General features: G+C 41.1%; 1 protein-coding gene across 7 annotated transcripts in view; it reads left to right on the top strand.

Moving 5' to 3' along the window:
* The window catches only part of PLD5 (phospholipase D family member 5), a 207,920-nt gene that overhangs the window by 171,228 nt on the left and 17,769 nt on the right, over positions 1-18,923 (top strand). For all 7 annotated transcript variants that reach the window (XM_032184710.1, XM_032184709.1, XM_032184711.1 and 4 more), the window contains one exon: positions 18,535-18,732. In XM_032184710.1, the coding sequence (XP_032040601.1) occupies positions 18,535-18,732 (198 nt within the window). The remainder of the gene's footprint in view (positions 1-18,534; positions 18,733-18,923) is intronic.

Raw genomic sequence — 18,923 nt, 5'->3', positions numbered from 1 at the left:
GTTGCCGCAATTGATGAAGTATCTTCGCAACGTTCCCAGGCTCTTGCCTAAGATGTTTTGTGACCATTGAACAAGCCAGGCAGCATCGTTGGGCTAGAGTTGGGCAGTGTATTTTAGTATATATTTACGTTAATGACCTGTTGAAATCTGTTGTTAGTCAGCAAAATACACACGTGCATTCTAAAATGTTTGATTGAGAAAGGATTCATTCAATGCTACCTGAAATTCTATACATCTACTGATTAACTGCTGCCTGTGGTTTACACTAGTAAAAACAAAGGCGATGTGGTGCTGTATTCTAGTCTCTAGTTACTTGACCAGGTAGCTTATTAATGCAACTAAAATAAACTAAAATAAATTATCAACCATAATATTAATGAAGAGCAAGAACTAACAAAAAAAGAATTATGTTTCATTTGCTTCATGACCGCCTCAAATAGTTTCAGTGAAGTTTGAAAATGCTTTTTTGCTCCTTAATTCTCTTAAGGAACATGAGGTTTGTAGTACAAACAGAACCTCTAATCAGCCCAAAATACACTTCTGCAGCTCTTCATTGCTAACAACATTTTTGGAAAAGCTTTATTATTCACACATGAATAATTGAATCCAGTGGGCAAACAACCGTAGTGGATTAGCTCAACCATTTCAGAAAAATATGTTTATGTGCAATAATCAGCCCTTGGAAAATTCTATTATGGGACATCATTGAAACAAGTAAAAATTAATCCGATTATCTTCGCTGGAAGTGGAATCAAGCCAATATTGACTACTGTTGTGTCGTAGTCTAGAAAATAGCTTAAATTGTCAGTGCTAGCAAGTGACATGTAAATGGATATATGTGTGAGGTAGTTAGCGTCCAAATTTTGAGCTCTGAAGATGCCTGCTGGTTGCTCTCTTTAACTGGTCTACGTGGTCTACAGGGCTGGTTATGAACACCTGGACTAAATGGAAGTGGCACATCCAGAGTCCTCCAGTTACTGGAGATGAAGTCAGAAACACAAACTGGGAGTCTGCTCACATGTTGTGCATCTGCACACAAACTGCCTAGATTGAGGAAAAAAAGTGAGTCTTAGTGTGCCAGAAAAAGAAGGAGTGCTGGGAAGAAATGTTCTCAGGGAAGAAAAAAAAAAAAAAAAGTAGTGAAGAAGTAGACCTGAAAATAGGTGAGGTTCCTGGCTGGAGGAAAGTTCCTAGAAGAGGTGCAAGATCCTGGAGATCAAAGAGCTATGAGGAGATGGAGACCAGGGGAAAGGTGATGGTCGAGATGAGCAATGGTGAGCAACCACACAGCAGGGATGGACCCAACTTTCTGTGCTGCCATCCCAGGCCAGCAGCCACCTCCCTGCAGGGAGGTAGCATGGAGTGGAGAGCAAAGGAGTGTGCTTGCAAAATAATCAAGTAGTTAGAAAAATGTCATCTGATTGGTTCCTAAATGAACCCCAGTATCCAGATCTTCTGCAAGTAGTCATTTGCTCTATCTTGCTTCTGACATCTTGAAAGGATTATCCCCCAAAATCCTACATTGTGACTCAACTGATGGTGAGGAAAAGTTCCTAAGCAGGGACATACTTTTCTCTCTTACAGTTAGCTGTGTAAGAACTGCTAGCAGAGGATTTATTTTTTTTCAGTTGCCTCTTAAATCAGTATATTTTTTAGATTCTTCACTCTTCTGATTGTTCTAAATTCAGACCAAATTAGGCTGAATGGCTTTAGAACATAATTTTTAATGGGAAAACAAAAAAAGCAAGTGTGAATTTGCTTTCATTTTCCCTGTTTACTTTGCGTCTATTGCATTCCTTGTGTGATTTCTTTCACCAACGCAAAGTACGATTTCAGAAAGGCATTTGATTTTTCTTTACCTTAAAAAAACATACAAGACAAACCAACTGAACAACATAATGACAAAAAAAAAAAAAAAAAAAAAAAAAAACTCTGAAGGAGGACTGAGAAAATAATACCTGATGTCATCACCACCGTATTTATTCAGGAAGACATTAATTCTTGGTAAATTAGGCTCGGTCTCATGTGTAAAAGTTATCTGACTTTGCTTCTTACATGAAGTTATTTCAGGCGGCGTTTTGAATAGCAAAGTTTATCTAATCATCTGTGCTGCAGAGGATCAATTATTTGTTCTTGCTGACTCCCAACAGTGCCTTGCAATGCTTTCAAAAGTGACAGCTACCAGGCAGGACTATGAAACAGCACCATTTCCTTTTCAGGCAGCTTCCTCTCTGTGTTCCTCTTAATCCCTTGAGGTTATAAATCAGAAACTAGTGATTGTATCTACATAATCTAAGCTAATTGGAAAATTAGATAAACTGTACCAACACTATCAGTTTAGAAACAGTGACCTGTTTTATCTGAGGAGTTAGGTTTTTACCTGATGCACCTGAGATGTTAGATATACTAGAAGGCCAAAATAGATTACAGGTAAACTGACTTCTAAAGTACACCAGAGTTGTAACAAGTATGAATTATCAATTGCATTTAAATAATTACAGATAAGCTGCCTGTTCATTTATTCTGCTAATTATTCAATCAAATCAACAGTGAAATTAGCTGTATGAGATGTCAGAGAGCTATGACTATTATGCTGAAAAGGTTTATTAAGCATCTGAAGATAGAATAGATAAGTAAAATTATACTTTTTATTGGTAAACGTGAATAGGCTACATTATGTGTACTTACAATGAAAGTATATCGGATTCTATTTTTTTTTCTGAAATTAAGAACGCTACAGTTATTCAGGAGAAACAAACCAGACAAAAGATACACTTTTTGTGCATGTTAACTGAAAATCAAAGAATCACAGAACGGTTTGGGTTGGAAGGGACCTTAATGATCATCCAGTTCCACCCCCCTGCCATGGGCAGGGACACCTCCCACTAGACCAGGTTGCCCAAAGCCCCATCCAGCCTGGCCTTGAGCACCTCCAGGGATGGGGCACCTGTGCCAGTGCCTCACCACCCTCACAGTGAAGAATTTCTTCTTCATACCTAATCTAAACCTACCTTCTTTTAGTTTAAAGCTATTCCCCCTTGTCTATCCCTATACTACCTGACAGAGTCCCTCCCCAGCTTTCCTGCAGGCTGCCTTCAGGTACTGGAAGGCCGCAATGAAGTCTCGCCTGAGCTTTCTCTTCTTCAGGCTGAACAGCCCCAAGTCCCTCAGCCTGTCTTCATAGGAGAGGTGCCCCAGTCCTCTGCTATTCCTCATGGCCCTCTTCTGGACTCTCGCCAACAGGTCCCTGTCCTCGTGCTGGGGCCCTGGAGCTGCACGCAGTGCTCCAGGCTCCATCACAAAGGGAATTTTGGAGGCAATTGGTGCTGTGGGAATTTTGGAGGAGCAATCCTCTGATTGCTCAGGGGTTAAAATCATTGGGATGCAGTCTATTTAGTTCTTTACTCAAAAGTCTTGTTCCAGGTATATGTGGAGGACTATTCCTGTCAGCTCAAGGGCAGCCCTTGGGAGGTAATGCCACTCATCCTCACAGATGATTCCTCCTCCTTCTCTTGGCCTCCATTTCAGGGGATACAGATCCAAACCATAACTTTCCCACAATTGATAAGGCTCTTGAATGCTGCTGGGAGCATTTTATTTTCATTTTCCCTCTCAGGTAAAGGGCGATGATCATTTCCTCAAACTGTGTCTTTAAAAACTGTAGTTTCTAATTATTTACGTGACCTAAATTATCCTCCCATAAGAACACTGTGTAGTAAGTACTGGACTTCTATACGCTTTAAAGTACATCATGATGATCTCATTTGTTTTCAAAAAATCTTGCTATAGTAGAGTTGCCTCTCCAATCTGATGGCTGAGGCAGGATCTGTACATTTGCAATTTCTGTTAATGACAGTTGCATCTTATCTTTACAGAACTGCGCAGCGCAAAAAGCATGCTATAATCAGTCAGTCATTTTTTTGAACTTTTATCTAAATGAGTCTCTTGAAGCTATGTAATGGTGCATCTGGTCCTTTTGAGATAAGATGCTTTGTCTGACATTTAGTGGAATTGCATCTTTTCACTCAAGCAAACATTATATTGAGAGTTTCCTCTGATAGAATGCTGCTCTTGTATGAGCTACAGTTCTGTCCCTAATGTGCACTTCAGACCATTGTCAATCCTAACTGTCTTCTAATAATTTGCTTAATTTTCTTACTGTCCCCATGGTGTTCAGTATCATATCGCTATTAGTAAATTGAGCACAGTCTCAAGAGTTGAATAACTTGAAACACGGCTCCTTCAGCTTCATCATCCAGCGGGGTTCAAGCAAGCTCAGACAGATAAATGTTGTACTGAAAGTACACGCAGCAGAATACCTGTATATTCCATCTGAATTCATATTTCTGTCTTAAATATTATCCCTTGTATTTAACAGAGAATATCTGCTTCCCAAAAGTTTGGGTATGTTATTAGCTGTGTGATCCAATCCTGAAAATACTCATGCTGCTAATCCAGTTGACTTCAATGGGATTATTTCCAAAACTAGCTAATATTATAAAAGTAAGATAAAAACACAACCTAGATCTATAAGCACAGGTGGATGAGTCAACATGTGAAAAAAATATGTCTCAGTAGATATTACAGAGCTGTATTGACAATTAAATTCCTTTTTTGTTTTTACATCTCACACTACAGAAAGCCAGTTGGATTGTCAAAGCTCTGCTGTGAAGTTATTACAGCTTGTCTTCCAAAAGACAGACTGAAATATATTTACTGTTTTTTTGCTAAGAGCTTTTGGCCAGGGTCTCCCTTTTTAATCAAATCTAGAATAGTTTGATGACCAGTCTATTTCTCCATGGTAGCAACTTTCCCTTTTCCTTTGTCTTTTTTTTTTTTTTTTTTTTTTCCTTCTTTTCCTCTGGGTGGGGATGCAGCAAGGGACATACTGCCCTTGAAACGTGCAGAACTCACGGTGTGTATTTATAATGGTGCAGGGTTTGTATTTTTGGAAGCCTGGTGTTTTGGTTTCACTGAGACAGACCCGTTTTGTTTTGGTTTTACATCCAGTAGATCAGGACAGTCAGCCCTGCCCATTAGGCTTACTATGCTTGAAATTTATTACCCGGCCATCCAGTATTTACAAATGAACCTCAGCGAAGCAAATGGGCTGTTTTGTCTCTCACTAGCATTATGTGCAATGCAAACAGAAGGCTGGTTAAAGCAGGACAGGAATATGGGTAACGTGGCTGCTGCGCTGTGTTTTGTGAGCGTTTCTGTTGCTGCCTGGCAGTGCTCTTGTTCCTCCTTACTTCTGCAGGTTTCTGGTTTTGTGATAGAGTGCAAACAGCCTGGAGCTGTATATTCTCCTTGCCCTTCAAGCCAAAAAGTCTTCCCATGCTCTGCCGGCTTTGATAGTTCTTCTAGATCCCCAGCTGCGAGGTGATAGGAAGGCGTTACCCCGAGTGCTGCAGCATTCCCATTAGCATAGTTCTCCTTATGTCGTGCTCTATTCCCACGTCATATGCATTGTGTCTTTGCATTTAGTGTCAGACAGGGCAAACCCCAGCTTGCTGCATATTTTTATTTGATTTCTGTTAACTGTAGGAGCGTGCTCATCACTCTCTCTGGCCTTTTAAATTAGATACCTATTTTTTTCTCATTTTTATTTGTTGTGAAAGTTCAGTAGAACAGGTTTACCTACCATTGGAGTAATCAGTAATAAATTGGATAAATCAGTGAAAATTAAGCCTACAGAACGTGATGAAACATCCACTTTGAACAGTTAGTCATTTCTTTACAAAACTTTGTGGGATACTCATGTAGTTGGAGCTCCGAAGTCCAAAGAAAAACGTTTTTCTTCAGTAAAAAATAACCTCATAATTGCTTGCTTGCTTTTTAATACTTGCCATGTCATTACTACATTTTAAAACAACTAAGAGTCAAAGAAGATTTTACAAAGAGAGTGTCTCTGGCTCTGGTTTGTGTGTGGTCCCTCAGATACCTGACAAATAATATCAGTGCATTAGGATTATAGGGCTCGAGAGCTTTGGGTAGGTTCTAGAAGCCTGCAGGGAACTGCAGGCAAGCAGGATCTCAGCGCCATACACTGTATGCCATCATAGAGAAGACAGAAAAATCATCGAGACAACTATGCTGCTGGCAGCTTTAAGGTCCACTGCTGCTGTCCTGAAGAAAACAGGCAGGCAGAGTGGTGAACTGACAGTACTGCTGAGATGTGCTGCAGGAGTCAAAGCTTAAGAGATAAAACTCTTAAGCCTAAGGGTTAAACTATTAAGCCTAAGGGTTAAACTATTGAGAAGAGGCAAAAAATAAAAGGCATTGGTCACTGTGGTGAGAGTTGTTTCCAGCAAGTCTCTGTAAGGCCTGTCTGCAGTGAACAGTAAAGCAGATGGCCCCAAACTGGGCTCGACTTGAGTTCGTAGGCCCTGCAACCAAGCACGTTTACAAGTGCAAATCCTGTCATTTCATCCACGTTAAGAAACCCTGAGACATGCTGAGAAGGTAAGGTGTATTCCTGCAGGCACTGTGCTAGAGAGGAGCTGTGCAGTGTCTGTGCTGGCGCAGCTTGCCGGCTGCCTGCACAAAGTGGGGCAGCGCCTGCCTGAGCACCTCTGCTCTCCAGTCTGAACCAAACTGCACGGGCAGAGCAAATGTGTTTGTGCTGTGTGTCTGTGCCGGGCTGGCTCGTGCGAAGCTACAGCTGGAGTTCAGCATCCAAGGGGTAAATATCTCCAGAGTCACAGCTCTAAAGACCGATGAGGTCTGCAGCCACGTTGTCTGTTCTAGACAACTGACAGACCCTACACTCAGATCCAGTGGTCGCAGCACCAAGCTCAACAGCCAGTGGTACAGTCTGAAATAAGTAGACTTATGTGGATAGAAGAAAGGCTGTAAATTCCCTGCTTTCCCAAGGATGTGATTGATGTTGTGCTGAAAGAGAACTTGTTCATTAAAACCCAGCTGAATCTCTGCGGGGGGGAGCTAATGCACCACAGCCTGTTCTGTCATCTCCCACAAGAACTTGCTGGCAACTAATCTTGGTCAGTAATGTTAATGAATGGAGGCGGATTCCTCTCAGAGGGATTAGTTATTAGCATACCCCATCAGATCAGCCTCGTTCAAGTAAACAATTAAAATAACAACATTAAAATAATCATGAATGTATATTCCCGGTATGTCGGTGGTTCCACCCACACGTGTGTACTTCGGTATTGCACAGAGCTCTCTTCTAGACAAACACCTTCATGCACAGCTGCCTCAACCCCTAAAGGTTCCCCGGTGCAGCAGCCCAGCCACCTTGTTTTAACAGGGAGCCTTTCAGGTAAAACTGGGTTTAGTATTGTCCTGTGAAAAAGACATGGTAAATCAGGCTGAAATACAGGGCCATAGATCTCCAGGAGTACAGCGAGGAAGGACAACCATTTCAGTCATTCTGTGAAAGGAATAATGGCTCTGAAGTGCAGCGTAAAACCTCATCTTCCTGTATGCTACACAAATTGCAAGCAGAACCGAATAGATTGTGACAAAGCAGTCCATCCATATGAATGTGCGGAGTTAACAGCACCTCTAAACCTGTTCAGATTTTGATATTGTCTTCACAAACATTAAGGCAGAATTCGTAAGTCATCGTGCAGGCACCTTTCTTAACTTTGCGAAGTAAACAACACTCACCAAAGCAGTGAAATCATTCGTGTTTGCCTGGAACTGCTCTGTGGCAAACTGCATCACTGCTTGAGGGAGGTGCACGGGGTGGGCAGCACGGGCAAACAGAAGTGTGAGGAGTGTCTGCAGGAGGTTTCACAAGCCGTGAGAATTCCTCTATTGGGGAAATTTGTGTAATATAAAGATTTAATTATTTTTATTATCTTTTATTTTACTTTGTTATTTTAATGTATTTTATTTACTTTATACATTATTGTTTTAAATATATTTTAATGTTTTGTAATATAATTATTTAATTAGCATTTCTTTCAAATTTAATGGTATGGTACGTTTCTTTGGTAGCAAATCATTTTGTGTGTAGCTCTGCTGCATGGGTACAGCACATGTATATACCATGTATATACATCATAAACACACAAAATAGTTTTGTGATGTACATTCTGCTTATTAGTGTAGCATATTGGAAACATTTTTATCATCTTTGTGACTGGTATTTTATTACCTTTAAATCTATACGTGCCATAACAACTCAAATAGAAATGTGAGAAAAAAAAAATATATATACATGTATTTTCCAGTTTTCAGACTGTGAGTGGTGATGCAGAATTGGAATAACATATCTTCAGGTATCTTTTCAGGTATTTCCTTCCTCTTCCTATAAAGTGATTATTACCCAACATTGCAGGCAGCAATGGCATTAAGACAATGTTCTCACAATTGGTTTTTGTTTCTTCTTCATTCTGTTCAATGTTAACTCATGTAAGAGCTATTTAAGTAGATACTATGCTTTTATTAGCATATTTGATCTCTGACATCTTTGACACAGAATTTCTGCTTCTTGCACGTGGGCTGTTAAACAACTTTATTAAGAAAATACACTGTTACATATATAGGGTTACATCTGCCATGTTTGAGATAGGTCATGACCCGTTTTTTTCTCCTTAAACAATAAACAGATTTATTTTCCCCCTTTCCATGATGATATAGACACAGCTTGCATTATTACTATTTGTTTATGTAGTGGCAGCCAGCTGATACCTCAGCTGAATCCAGTTAACCAAGTACCAGGAGGCTTTTCAGATGACCCAAAGGTAAGTGGAACACAGTGAAACTAAGGCAACGTGCATCAATGTGTTCTGCAGTTAGGGTCAGGAGACAGGAATATGATACATGAATTTAATTCCAAGTTTTCTTCCTAGGAGAATATAGCAGGCCCACATCTTTACAGCTGAGATTGCTTCCTTGTTGAAGCAACCAAAAATAGTAAACTGGCTACTAAAAAAAGAATATGAACAAAGAGCAAGCATGGATTTCTGAAACATTTTCATATCGGCTAGCCGTTATCCTGGGGCTGCCTGTGTAATATTTTGCTAAATTACCTGTCTAAACTGGTTGGATTTCTAACTTACCTCAAGGCCCTGTACACTTCATTTAATCAAGGTTCAAAAGTTAATTAGAGCCTTTGGCCCTCTGTTGACATCAAGGGAAGAGGTTTCTAAGTCTGATCAGGTAGCCCGGCAAGGCTGAACAGTTACAGCAGTAATTCATATGTAATGTCATCGTCCCAGTTTGTGTCCGCAGCACACCTGCCACCAATCTCTATTCAGTATGTAAGATGAAAACCCTGTGTGTGTGTCGGTGATGTTATAAATAATGCATCCAATTAGTCAACTATGTGCTGCTGCATTTCCCTGATGCCCGTGAATCTGAAAGCCCCAAAGAAACCGTGTGCTTTTAGAGAAAAGGTTTGAATAAATACTGCCTTTATTCTGAGGCCAGTCCTCTATGCTCTCCTCTCAGTGTTGTACAGCAGAAGACGTAGGGAGGCTGCCCCTTGCAGCACTGCTGAGGATGAGAACAAATACTAAGAGCTTGTGCTGTGGTTTCCAGCTGCGTGAGGAGGCTGCACGATAAGGGCTGACAGGAGGGCGATACAGGCTCTGATGCAGGAGAGATGGAAAGAGGCAGCGGGATGTATGCGCATGTGTGTAGTAAAGGAGATTCCAGGCTTTTCCAGAAGCTAGCAGGCTCCTTCAGAACACCTTTTAATTTTCTGTGGTTCCAGTGAGGTAGCGAATTGTTGAATTTCATGAGTGACACCAGCACCAAAATGTGCTGCGGCTTGCCAGCGGTGAAATGAAGGCCAGCACAATGTGGTCCTTTTCTTCCTAGCCTGTGCTTTCCTTTAGTATAAGGAACAAAAACTGCATTTGAAAAGAGAATCAAATTAGAATTCACATTAATTAGATTTCCTACAGTAAAACAAGAAATAAATCAAATGTGATTCTGGCAAAATGGTTTCTTGCAGTTGCAAGTTTGGTTTTTCCCTGAAGAGACACTTGTGCTTGCTTTGAGGGGGTAATGAAACTGTAAACTGAAAAGTCATTTGAAAATGATAAATTAGGCTGTGATTATGCCAAGTGATATTAATTATGCTGATGGAGTACATAGCAAGAAATTTTTAACTGATTCAGTTCTGCCTTCTGGCTTTCTCTGACAAGTAGTGATGTGTCACACTTGGTTTGTTGGTGAGCATCATCAAAAGCAGCAGCAAAGCCCAAACTTCCACTCTTGGCACTGAGTTCTACGTATGCATCACCACACAGTGGTCCATGGTTTAAACAAATATTATTTATTCTATTTGTATGAATGCATATATTTTTGATGGATTTTCTTTATCCATGAGCAGATGGCTGACATAAAAATTGTTATGGTTGTGTTTTCTAATGTGGCAAGGACATGGGATTTCTCATTTTCTGCTCTGAAGCAGCGTTGCTATCTCTTCCCCACAAAGTTCTCTTTAAGAGAACTTTCATTTTAAAGAAAGCCCTCTTCATTGCATGCCTCGCTTGTTCTGCCTCTCTGTGGCAGTATCTTTCAGCAGAGATGAAATGCTGAACCGAGCAAAGTTTCCCTAAGATCAGGGTGCTGTGCCGAATAATGGAAGGGCCATCTATCGAATGTAAGGTGAAGTGGAAATTAGTAGAGCATCACTGTGCAATTCTGTGTTCTTGACCTGTGTGTGGACCAGAAAAAAAAAAAAAAAGGAACTGGACACAAAAATTAGCAGCTCTTGAATTATCTCCTATGCCTTATCGTAGCAACTTTTTAGCATTAGGAAATAAAAGTAAAAATAAGGTATGAAGTTGCAGTTTTCCGGTAACTTCCAATTGGCAAGACCTACAGACTGAAATCTACCAAATGGACTTGCTGAAGGTGAGAATTAAGAGACCAGTGAAGGGATAGAGGCTGCCAATTCAAATGCACGTTATCAGGGCACAGCTGGTCCATCTGTACGTCCCTTCCGTTCCTTTTGTGAGAGCATGTCACGGCTTTATACTGACATTCAGTGCAAATGCTCTGTGCCTTGTGTATCGAATGCATTCTCTCTCCTCGGTCACGCGTTGAGGTTTATTTTCAGCACAGTGACTTGAATGACAGTTTTCCATTTTCATTGATGGGATCAAGTTCCCAGCTCAGGCTGAGACTTTATTTTGATGTCAAGTGGAAGGGATCTTTTTTCTAGTTCAGTAGCAATCTGCCTGCCAATTATTTTCAAATCCCTTAGAACCCAGATGATGGAGAATTAACCTTTAGCCTTGGATGGTAACAGTGTTGGGGGTAGGCACTGGCTTGTCACTGGAGTGAGCAACTTCACTTGGAGAAAAGCCTGGACTAGGAGCAGCCCAGAATTGGGAAGTTCCCAGACTGGGCCATGGTATGGGTGCATGTGAAATTCTACCAGTTCAAAAAGCTGATTCAGTAAGAAATAAAACTTAAGAATTTTTTAGGCAGAATTCTTCTAATACTGAACCAGTATGTTAAAGCTGCCAAAGTGCAGAAATGACACACAGACACAAAAAGTCTCTGAAACGTTAACTTAATTTGTGGATGGGTACTGCAATAACCTTTATTTACATGACCATAATTGTTTTTCCCCAACATCCCTATTTCATGCAGGTGTGCAATGGGCTGTAGATACTGAATCAGCACCCTTAGTATTTCACTTTTTATAGTTGAACAGGTGGCTTTACTGCATGCTACTGAAACCTTCTGTAGAAAGGAGGGTTATTAATGCCTTCAGGGGGCTGGTTATATTGTCTTTCATATAGCTTGGTAATATTTTCTTCTTTACTGTGGTAGTCTTTAGGAAGTCATGAGCCTAGAAAGACTCTCCATGTGCAAAGATTTTTAAAATGCCCTTGTCAGTGCTGCAGTGGTAAAGCTCCCCCATTTGCTCTCCTAGTAAGAGCGTTAAACTTGGATAAACTTGCTATTGTCCAAATTTCAAGGGTGAGCTACACACTCTCGAATGTACTCTTGACTTTGTATGTCCTGTGTGATTCTATTACTGCTCATCAACTGTTTTTTTTTTAACCTACATTTGGACCTTGCAGAAACTTGAACGTCCTATTCTCAGTAATGTCTAAGTACAGTACCTGGGCAGAATACTAGACCGCGGCTCTATTTATGTTTTCTTATGATTCAATGTTTTAACTCGCTTAGGCCTGTAAACTGTTAACCTTTCCAAAGGTATTGTTGAGACTTTGTTGCTGTTGTTCTAAGTATTGTATTTTGGCAAAGAAACCACCCAGGAGAGCTAGTCTCAGAAGACGATGTGATACGTTTGAAGATTCTGGTGCCATCTATGCAATTGTGGGACACAGGCCAGGCACGAGAGAGAGCCAGGTACAGGTCTTACAAGGTGATTTTCTGGAGAATGGTTGAGTTAAATTCTAGGGATTTCAAAATGCCATTTATTCAGTGAAATTGCCTACAGAAAACAGGAACAATAGTATTATTGTAACAGTTCGTTTCAAAATTTAATGTTTGAATTCCTAAATCAAAAACACTACGAGGTTTTCAGAATAACAGGGAACTCAAGTAAGAAAAATAATTTTGCCCTAGACAATTTTTTTTACATCCACAGATGCTGTAAATTTAGATTTTACACTTACAGTCACCTTACGTGAGACAGAGTTTTACTCACCACTTGAGAATATAGTGCTTTACCATTTGTATTAATCTATTATTTCCCAACAGTAGCATAGGTCCCATGTTCTTATCAATGTGGAAGGAAAAAAATGGAAGCAGGACTGTGCTGGGTTTGGATTTCACTGAATTTTATCTTTTGTTTTTAACATAACAAAGCCGTGAAGCCTCGGCAGCGTATTACTAGCCAAGCACGGAGGGGAGTGTTTTGGCTCAGGATGCACAAGGATAGGTTACAATTTCTAGTGAAGTGTTAGCTGAGGTACGTGCTTTGCTATTCTGGTGAGCTCCAATACCTGCATCTGTTCTGTGAGAGAGGCAGGCTGTGCTGCAGCCTTCACAGCCTCTTCAGAGGCGGGTTGCGTTTTTGTTGTACATCATGGTGGCAGCTACCCGAGTGGGGTCTGTTACACCTAATGAATTTGTGATGAGCACGGCTCCTGTAATCCTGTTACAGCCAAGTCTGCTACAACAGTCCCGTCAAACGCTACTACACACAAAATGCTTTTACCTTTCTCAAATCTCCTTGCCTCTCTCTCCCTTGGTGATGGTCGCTCCCCTCTCAGCACCCTCCCCCTCCAGCACCACCGCCAAGGTTCCCGTGCCAGTGTCGCCTGTGTCTGGCCATGTACCAACAGCAGATTTTGGCAGGAGGTGCCAAACAGCCACGTAGAAGGCAGCCTTAAGATGATGCTAGGTATGATCTGAAAAGATTTGCTCAGCATTAACTGCTACCAGATGAAAACAAGAGGAAGGTTTGCGGTAGGGGACAGGTGATGCTGGTAACACCAAGCAAAAAGGAATCGTGTGTTTGGAGCACAGGCTAACCACATGTTTATAGCATATTTTACAAAAAGATAGTGAGTGTACCCCTGAAAATGTATGTGGCCTGCTCTAAGGTAGTAATTAATGCATTGTCTATTATTTTTGTTTAGAAGCTATAGAAACTCTTAGGTCTTTTCAAACCTTAGTAATTGTTATATCAGTACCGCATGCTTTTTGTTACTCTGTTAGCCTACAGTGTTGTGATTCTGGTTTTGCTCAGTCGTTCGTTTGGAAATTGGTCATTAAAAACCCCACAGGTCTAAAAGGATAATGAAATACATTTTCAAACATAGGCAAATGGCAGACAGGTGGCAAATGCACACACAGTCCTATATATAAAAGGTCTACTGAGTAAATTTAGTGTTCAGTAGACTACCTGTAGTTTAACCTAGTGTAGTTTCTCTAACATGGGCAATGGATGCCTGGCACCTGGAGGTTGACAGAGCTTTTGGGCAAATGGCAGTTAATGCCTCAGGAGAGCTGCACAGTGTTTTCATGATCAGGCTTGAGAGAGAGCAATCATTAAAAACATTTTTAGAAGAAAGAATTAGAATAATCTAGGAGTTTAGAATAAGGAATTTTCTGAAGCCTCCTACTACATTTACCACAACACAGATATTGCAAGCTGTGAACCAGATTGTGCCACTCTTATGTAGGTCAGATAGTACCTTGCCTACACAGTGGGGTTGTTTCCTAGAGTGTATCCCAAGGTAAATATAGAACACACTGTCTGGTCTGTGCAGTGCAGGCTAAGGACATAATGTGCCACCCTGACCCATGATCCAAATTTATTTGCAAAGTCTTACTGTTTCTCAGTTTATGGAACTTAGCGTGATGGGTCCACACCTGTATTGCTTTAGATTCTATCCCCTTGCTTTTCTCATTTTGTATGTGACACCTACAAATGTAAAAGAGGAAAGAATAAGTAGAAATTTCTGTTAGCGAAATCTTTTTGTCCAGTCCAGTAAGGCATTCATCCTCTTGTGATAAAAATAATTTTCCTAGCTAGGCCATATTTATTATTTTTTGTAGCGTAACTGGTTTCTGTAGGTAGAGCATCATTGTATGGTGGGTGTAAGCCACTCTAATTTTTTCTTGAGTCCTTGTTAACCATTCACTCCTGGTAGTTTAAGAAAGCACTTACTGGCAAGAAAGACAAATGCTGGTTTGGTAGCCTTTAATAGCTGCTCTGCACACATGGAAATGGCATGGGGAAGAATGAGGAGCAACCTGCTCCAGTGTTTTTCATTCTTGGAGAAGAGCATTGGGCGATCTTAACAAAAAGGGAAAGAGAGGACTCAAAATTCCCTATCCAGGAAACCACTCCAGTCCTCAGATCCCAACACATACTCTGAAAATGTCACTCACAAGCAACTTTGTGACTTTCACATCCCTGTATTTCAGTTCCATTTTGAGGCAATCAAATTTGCGAGTATTTTCATTTCAGAATTATCTTCCTTAGACTAATTAAGGTTTTAATTTCTTGAGACCTTCTTCACTTTAATTTTTCACTGATGCTTTCATTACTGGGTAAGTTGCTTTTAAAACTCAAGATGAAGAAATACTTCCCTTGCTTTATGAGCTCTTTCCCTGGAGGATTTTACCATAGAATGTATCTCTGATGATGCTTAGCTACAGGTTTCAGTCACTGGAATTCAGTCAGGGACCGACACAAAGATTTTGATTCTTTCAATATAAGAAGAAAAAATTCTTCTTCTCCTCTGAGACTGTTTGGAAAAAAAAGAATAGTCTGTAATAACAGCAGCTCTCAAACTGAAGAGAAAATATCTTCCCTTATCTAGATGACATACCCCTTCGTACTAAATCTGTCACCACCACATCCTTGCAGCCCACTCTCTGAAGTGCCTCCAGGATGATAGGCTCTGTGATTAATTGGAAAAAGAGCAGTCTCTCCTCACCTCAGAGTATGGGAGTAAAAATAGGCTTGGTGTGGAAGACGCTCCTGAAGCAGCACATTTTTTTGGTTTCCAAACTGACTTAGGGTTGTTCCACGAGGGAGGAGGAGGCTGAAGTTTTGACGCATACAAATGTGCATTGTTCTGTTCTTATTTTGTGCTGTAAGGTGACTGGCACTTGAACCAGACTGTAACGAGCCAACAGACTGCCATCTAACCTGTTTTCCTAAGGAACTGAGCTCTGCACAGTACACATCTGAGTCGCTGTCTACCCTCTTCTGATAACTTTCAATCTATTTCCCAAGTTCTGGCAAATTTGAACTTGAGTCCATAAAAGCAGGCAGCTGTGTGGAAAGAGCAGCTGTTTTCCTGGAGAGGGAAAGGAGGAGCCCAGTCTGTACCACGGACCACCCGCGTGGGGGAGAGCTCTCCTCACAGCTTCAGAGCCAGGGAAAGCTCTCACCAGCGCTTGCCTCCACGGAAGCCAACCGTGAGATGCCCCATGGTGGGAAGCCAGGGTTCAGGGCGTGCTGTAAATGCATCTCGAACTGGCATCGATCCAGCCTGCAATTTGGGTGGGGAGGGCGGAGCCTGCACCAGGGTGCCCAGCAGCTGCTGCAGCCGGGCCTGTCCAGGGGCCGCTGGCAGTGCCTGGCTATGCTGGAGCTGCACCAGGCTGCGGGGTGGCCTGCCAAACTGCACTGAAATACACTGCTGGGCTTCCTCCTTACCTCCCCACGGGGAGAAGCGCTAAGGTGGAAGGGCAATCCCCTAGTGCACTGACAGGGAGGACACTGAAAGCTCTCCTCTCAGGAGAGCCGCGCGCATGGATGCAAGGCTGGCAGCTTCTGGTGCATTGTTAGGACATTGTTTTATCTTTACTTTTAGTGGAAGGGATAAAGTGGGCTAGTAATAATGGGACTGATAAATGAAAGGAAAACTGTAACCACATAATTATGTCAGAATCAAGTAACGGCCATGAAAAGCCAATTAAACCACATTATGCAGATACATGTAACAGAATACTATTAGTAAGTCCTTTGCAGTGGCGTGCCTGGCAATTAAGAGAGGAGTATTGGCGATACACAGTGAAAACGCAGGTAACATACAGTTAAAAATGTTTGGAGACAAACAGCGTGTGGAGGACCAGGACGGCCTTAAGCTGAATACAGGAGTGTCCCCAGAGATACCAGCACCCAGGGGAAAAAAGTCAAAGATGTTATTCCCAATAACATCTTTGACTTTTATTCCCAATAGCCTGTTTGACTAGGATGCTGGGCGCAGCATGGAATAAATTATATTTATCATCAAAATAAATTTACCAGCTTACTCATAAAAGGAAGGCTGCAGTGCAGTAAGTAGTCTGTTTTCCAGCTACCCAGAAATTGCAGGTTGTGCAGGCTAATACAGGAATTTTGTATTTTTTCTAAATTAAATTAAAGAAGCTAGTGGAAATATTAATACTTAGGCAGTAAGATTATTAGGTAATGTTCTGGGGGAGGGGAGGGTGGGAGGGGACACAAGACTATTCAGTAAGTATTTGGGAATGAGATTGCTACGAGTTGTATGTTCTTATGTATGCAGTATTTTCAATCCAGGGACATGAAGTACCTGCCACCCATCACGTTTCTTTCACATCGGATTATTTGGATTTGTTGAAAAAGAGTACAGAAAAAGAGCAAAGGTTCAACTCTATCCTTCACTTCCCTTCCTCTACCCACTCATACAGAGCGTTTCTCATCTGTAGTCAGGGAGAGCTGTGCAGGAACAAGCTCTGAGATAACAGCATGGGTTCAGAGTTCACACAGGCTTTACAGAAAGACACGTCCCTACCAGAAACTACCCCCATGTGATTGTGGAGAACTCATCTGAGGGAATGAAACCAATGAGGAAATTTTGGTGCTGCTAAATGGATGAACATGCTGGCGAGTTCATAGCCTCCTTATTTTGTTCATCATGCAAGAGAGACTTCTAAGACACGCTACCAAGAAAGTCTGCTTGCAGAAAAGCAGCATGGGTCCTTTAAATATTTATCCTACATACTGCTTTTCAACAGGTACATGCAGGTTGTCTCCTTGATTTTTGGAGATGGTTGAACTAGTGTGAAATGCAGATAATGAGAGGTCAATAGCATATGTGGCTGTAACAGTGCTTTCCTGAGATGTTATAAAGCAACAGAAGGGAGAGAGGGTGTGAGTGTGTTAACACTTTGATTACAGAATCCAGAAAATACTCTTATAAGTGAAATTCTATCAACACCAGAAGTACTGGGCATGTGTAGTTAATGAGATCTCTGACAAGACTTAGGATAATCAGGAGACATGCCTTCAGGCAAATGGAGCAGTAAGGCTGTTAAGTTTAAGGCATTTAATTGTACCATGGTATCTGTATTTATTTGGGCTGGTTTTCCTCATGCTTCTACATGTGAGAAGGGTACTGTTTTTGAAGTGCTTCACTGTCCCTGTTTTCACATGTGAAGGAACTGACAAGCAGAAATCTGATGAACCTTAGTGAGATACCGTTCCGATGGTGGAGCTGAGAATCAAACCCTTTTGTGTGCTAACTGGTTGTACTGTATACTGGATCATGCTGCGTATAATAGCACAATCAATTTAGCTACTCAGAGTATTAAAAACCTGTTTTTCATCCTTGTATTGGAAACTGAAGCATCATATTTCTTCTTCAGCCAAGAAATAAGTTCATTGCTTTCAGATTTTCTGCAAGTCAGAGAAGATAAATTGTTTCTGAAGTAAGAAACTGTCACCTAGCAGAGAGGATGCTTTTCCCATAAACAAGAAATAAATTAAAAATAAAAAACACCACAGCCAAAAGCAGTAAGTTTGAGCAACACCTACAGAAAAAATGGTGCCTATGATAAACGGGTATCACTCTGGAGTTGTGTCCATCTGCCAGGTGTGTTGTGTTCTGTCAGGGCGTGAGGCTGCGACACACACTGCGCATACAAGCCCTGTTCCAGCTTTTGCCTGCTTTTGACTTTGAAAATTTAGCTTATGCCTTTGTCTTTGAAAAAAGTGTTGTTATGGATGTTCCTGTTGTTGACAGTAATACTGCTGAGTACAAGGTACCCTTCAGAAACTGTTGATGTTCTTACTGCCTATTTCTACAGAACCCTCAGCCAAAATACCACTAATAATATGAACCTTTAATTTCACAGATGAAGGAACTTGGCGTCATCGTATACAACTGCAGCTGCCTCGTCCTGGATTTACAAAGGATATTTGCCCTGTACAGTTCATTAAAATACAAGAATAAAATACCTCCAAGTTGGTCTAAGAGACTATATGGAGTGTATGATACTCAGAATAAACTGACACTGCAGCTGAATGAGACTAAATCAGAAGCTTTTGTGTCGGTAAGTTCTGAAATGAATTGCGGGGAGGGTGGGAAAGGAAGAATCTTATTTATCTCATCAGACTTTTGGAAGACCAGAAATATAACATCTGCTTACTCTCCTAACAGTCTCTTCTATTAAAAAACAGAGTGGTGGGACTGGGTTAGATAGGTCTCAGTAGCATGTATGAAAAAACTCTAATGTCTCTTCAC

The sequence above is a fragment of the Aythya fuligula genome, chromosome 3 (assembly GCF_009819795.1).
Source record: "Aythya fuligula isolate bAytFul2 chromosome 3, bAytFul2.pri, whole genome shotgun sequence".
Lineage (NCBI taxonomy): Eukaryota > Metazoa > Chordata > Aves > Anseriformes > Anatidae > Aythya > Aythya fuligula.
This window is presented reverse-complemented; position numbering and strand designations above follow the sequence as displayed.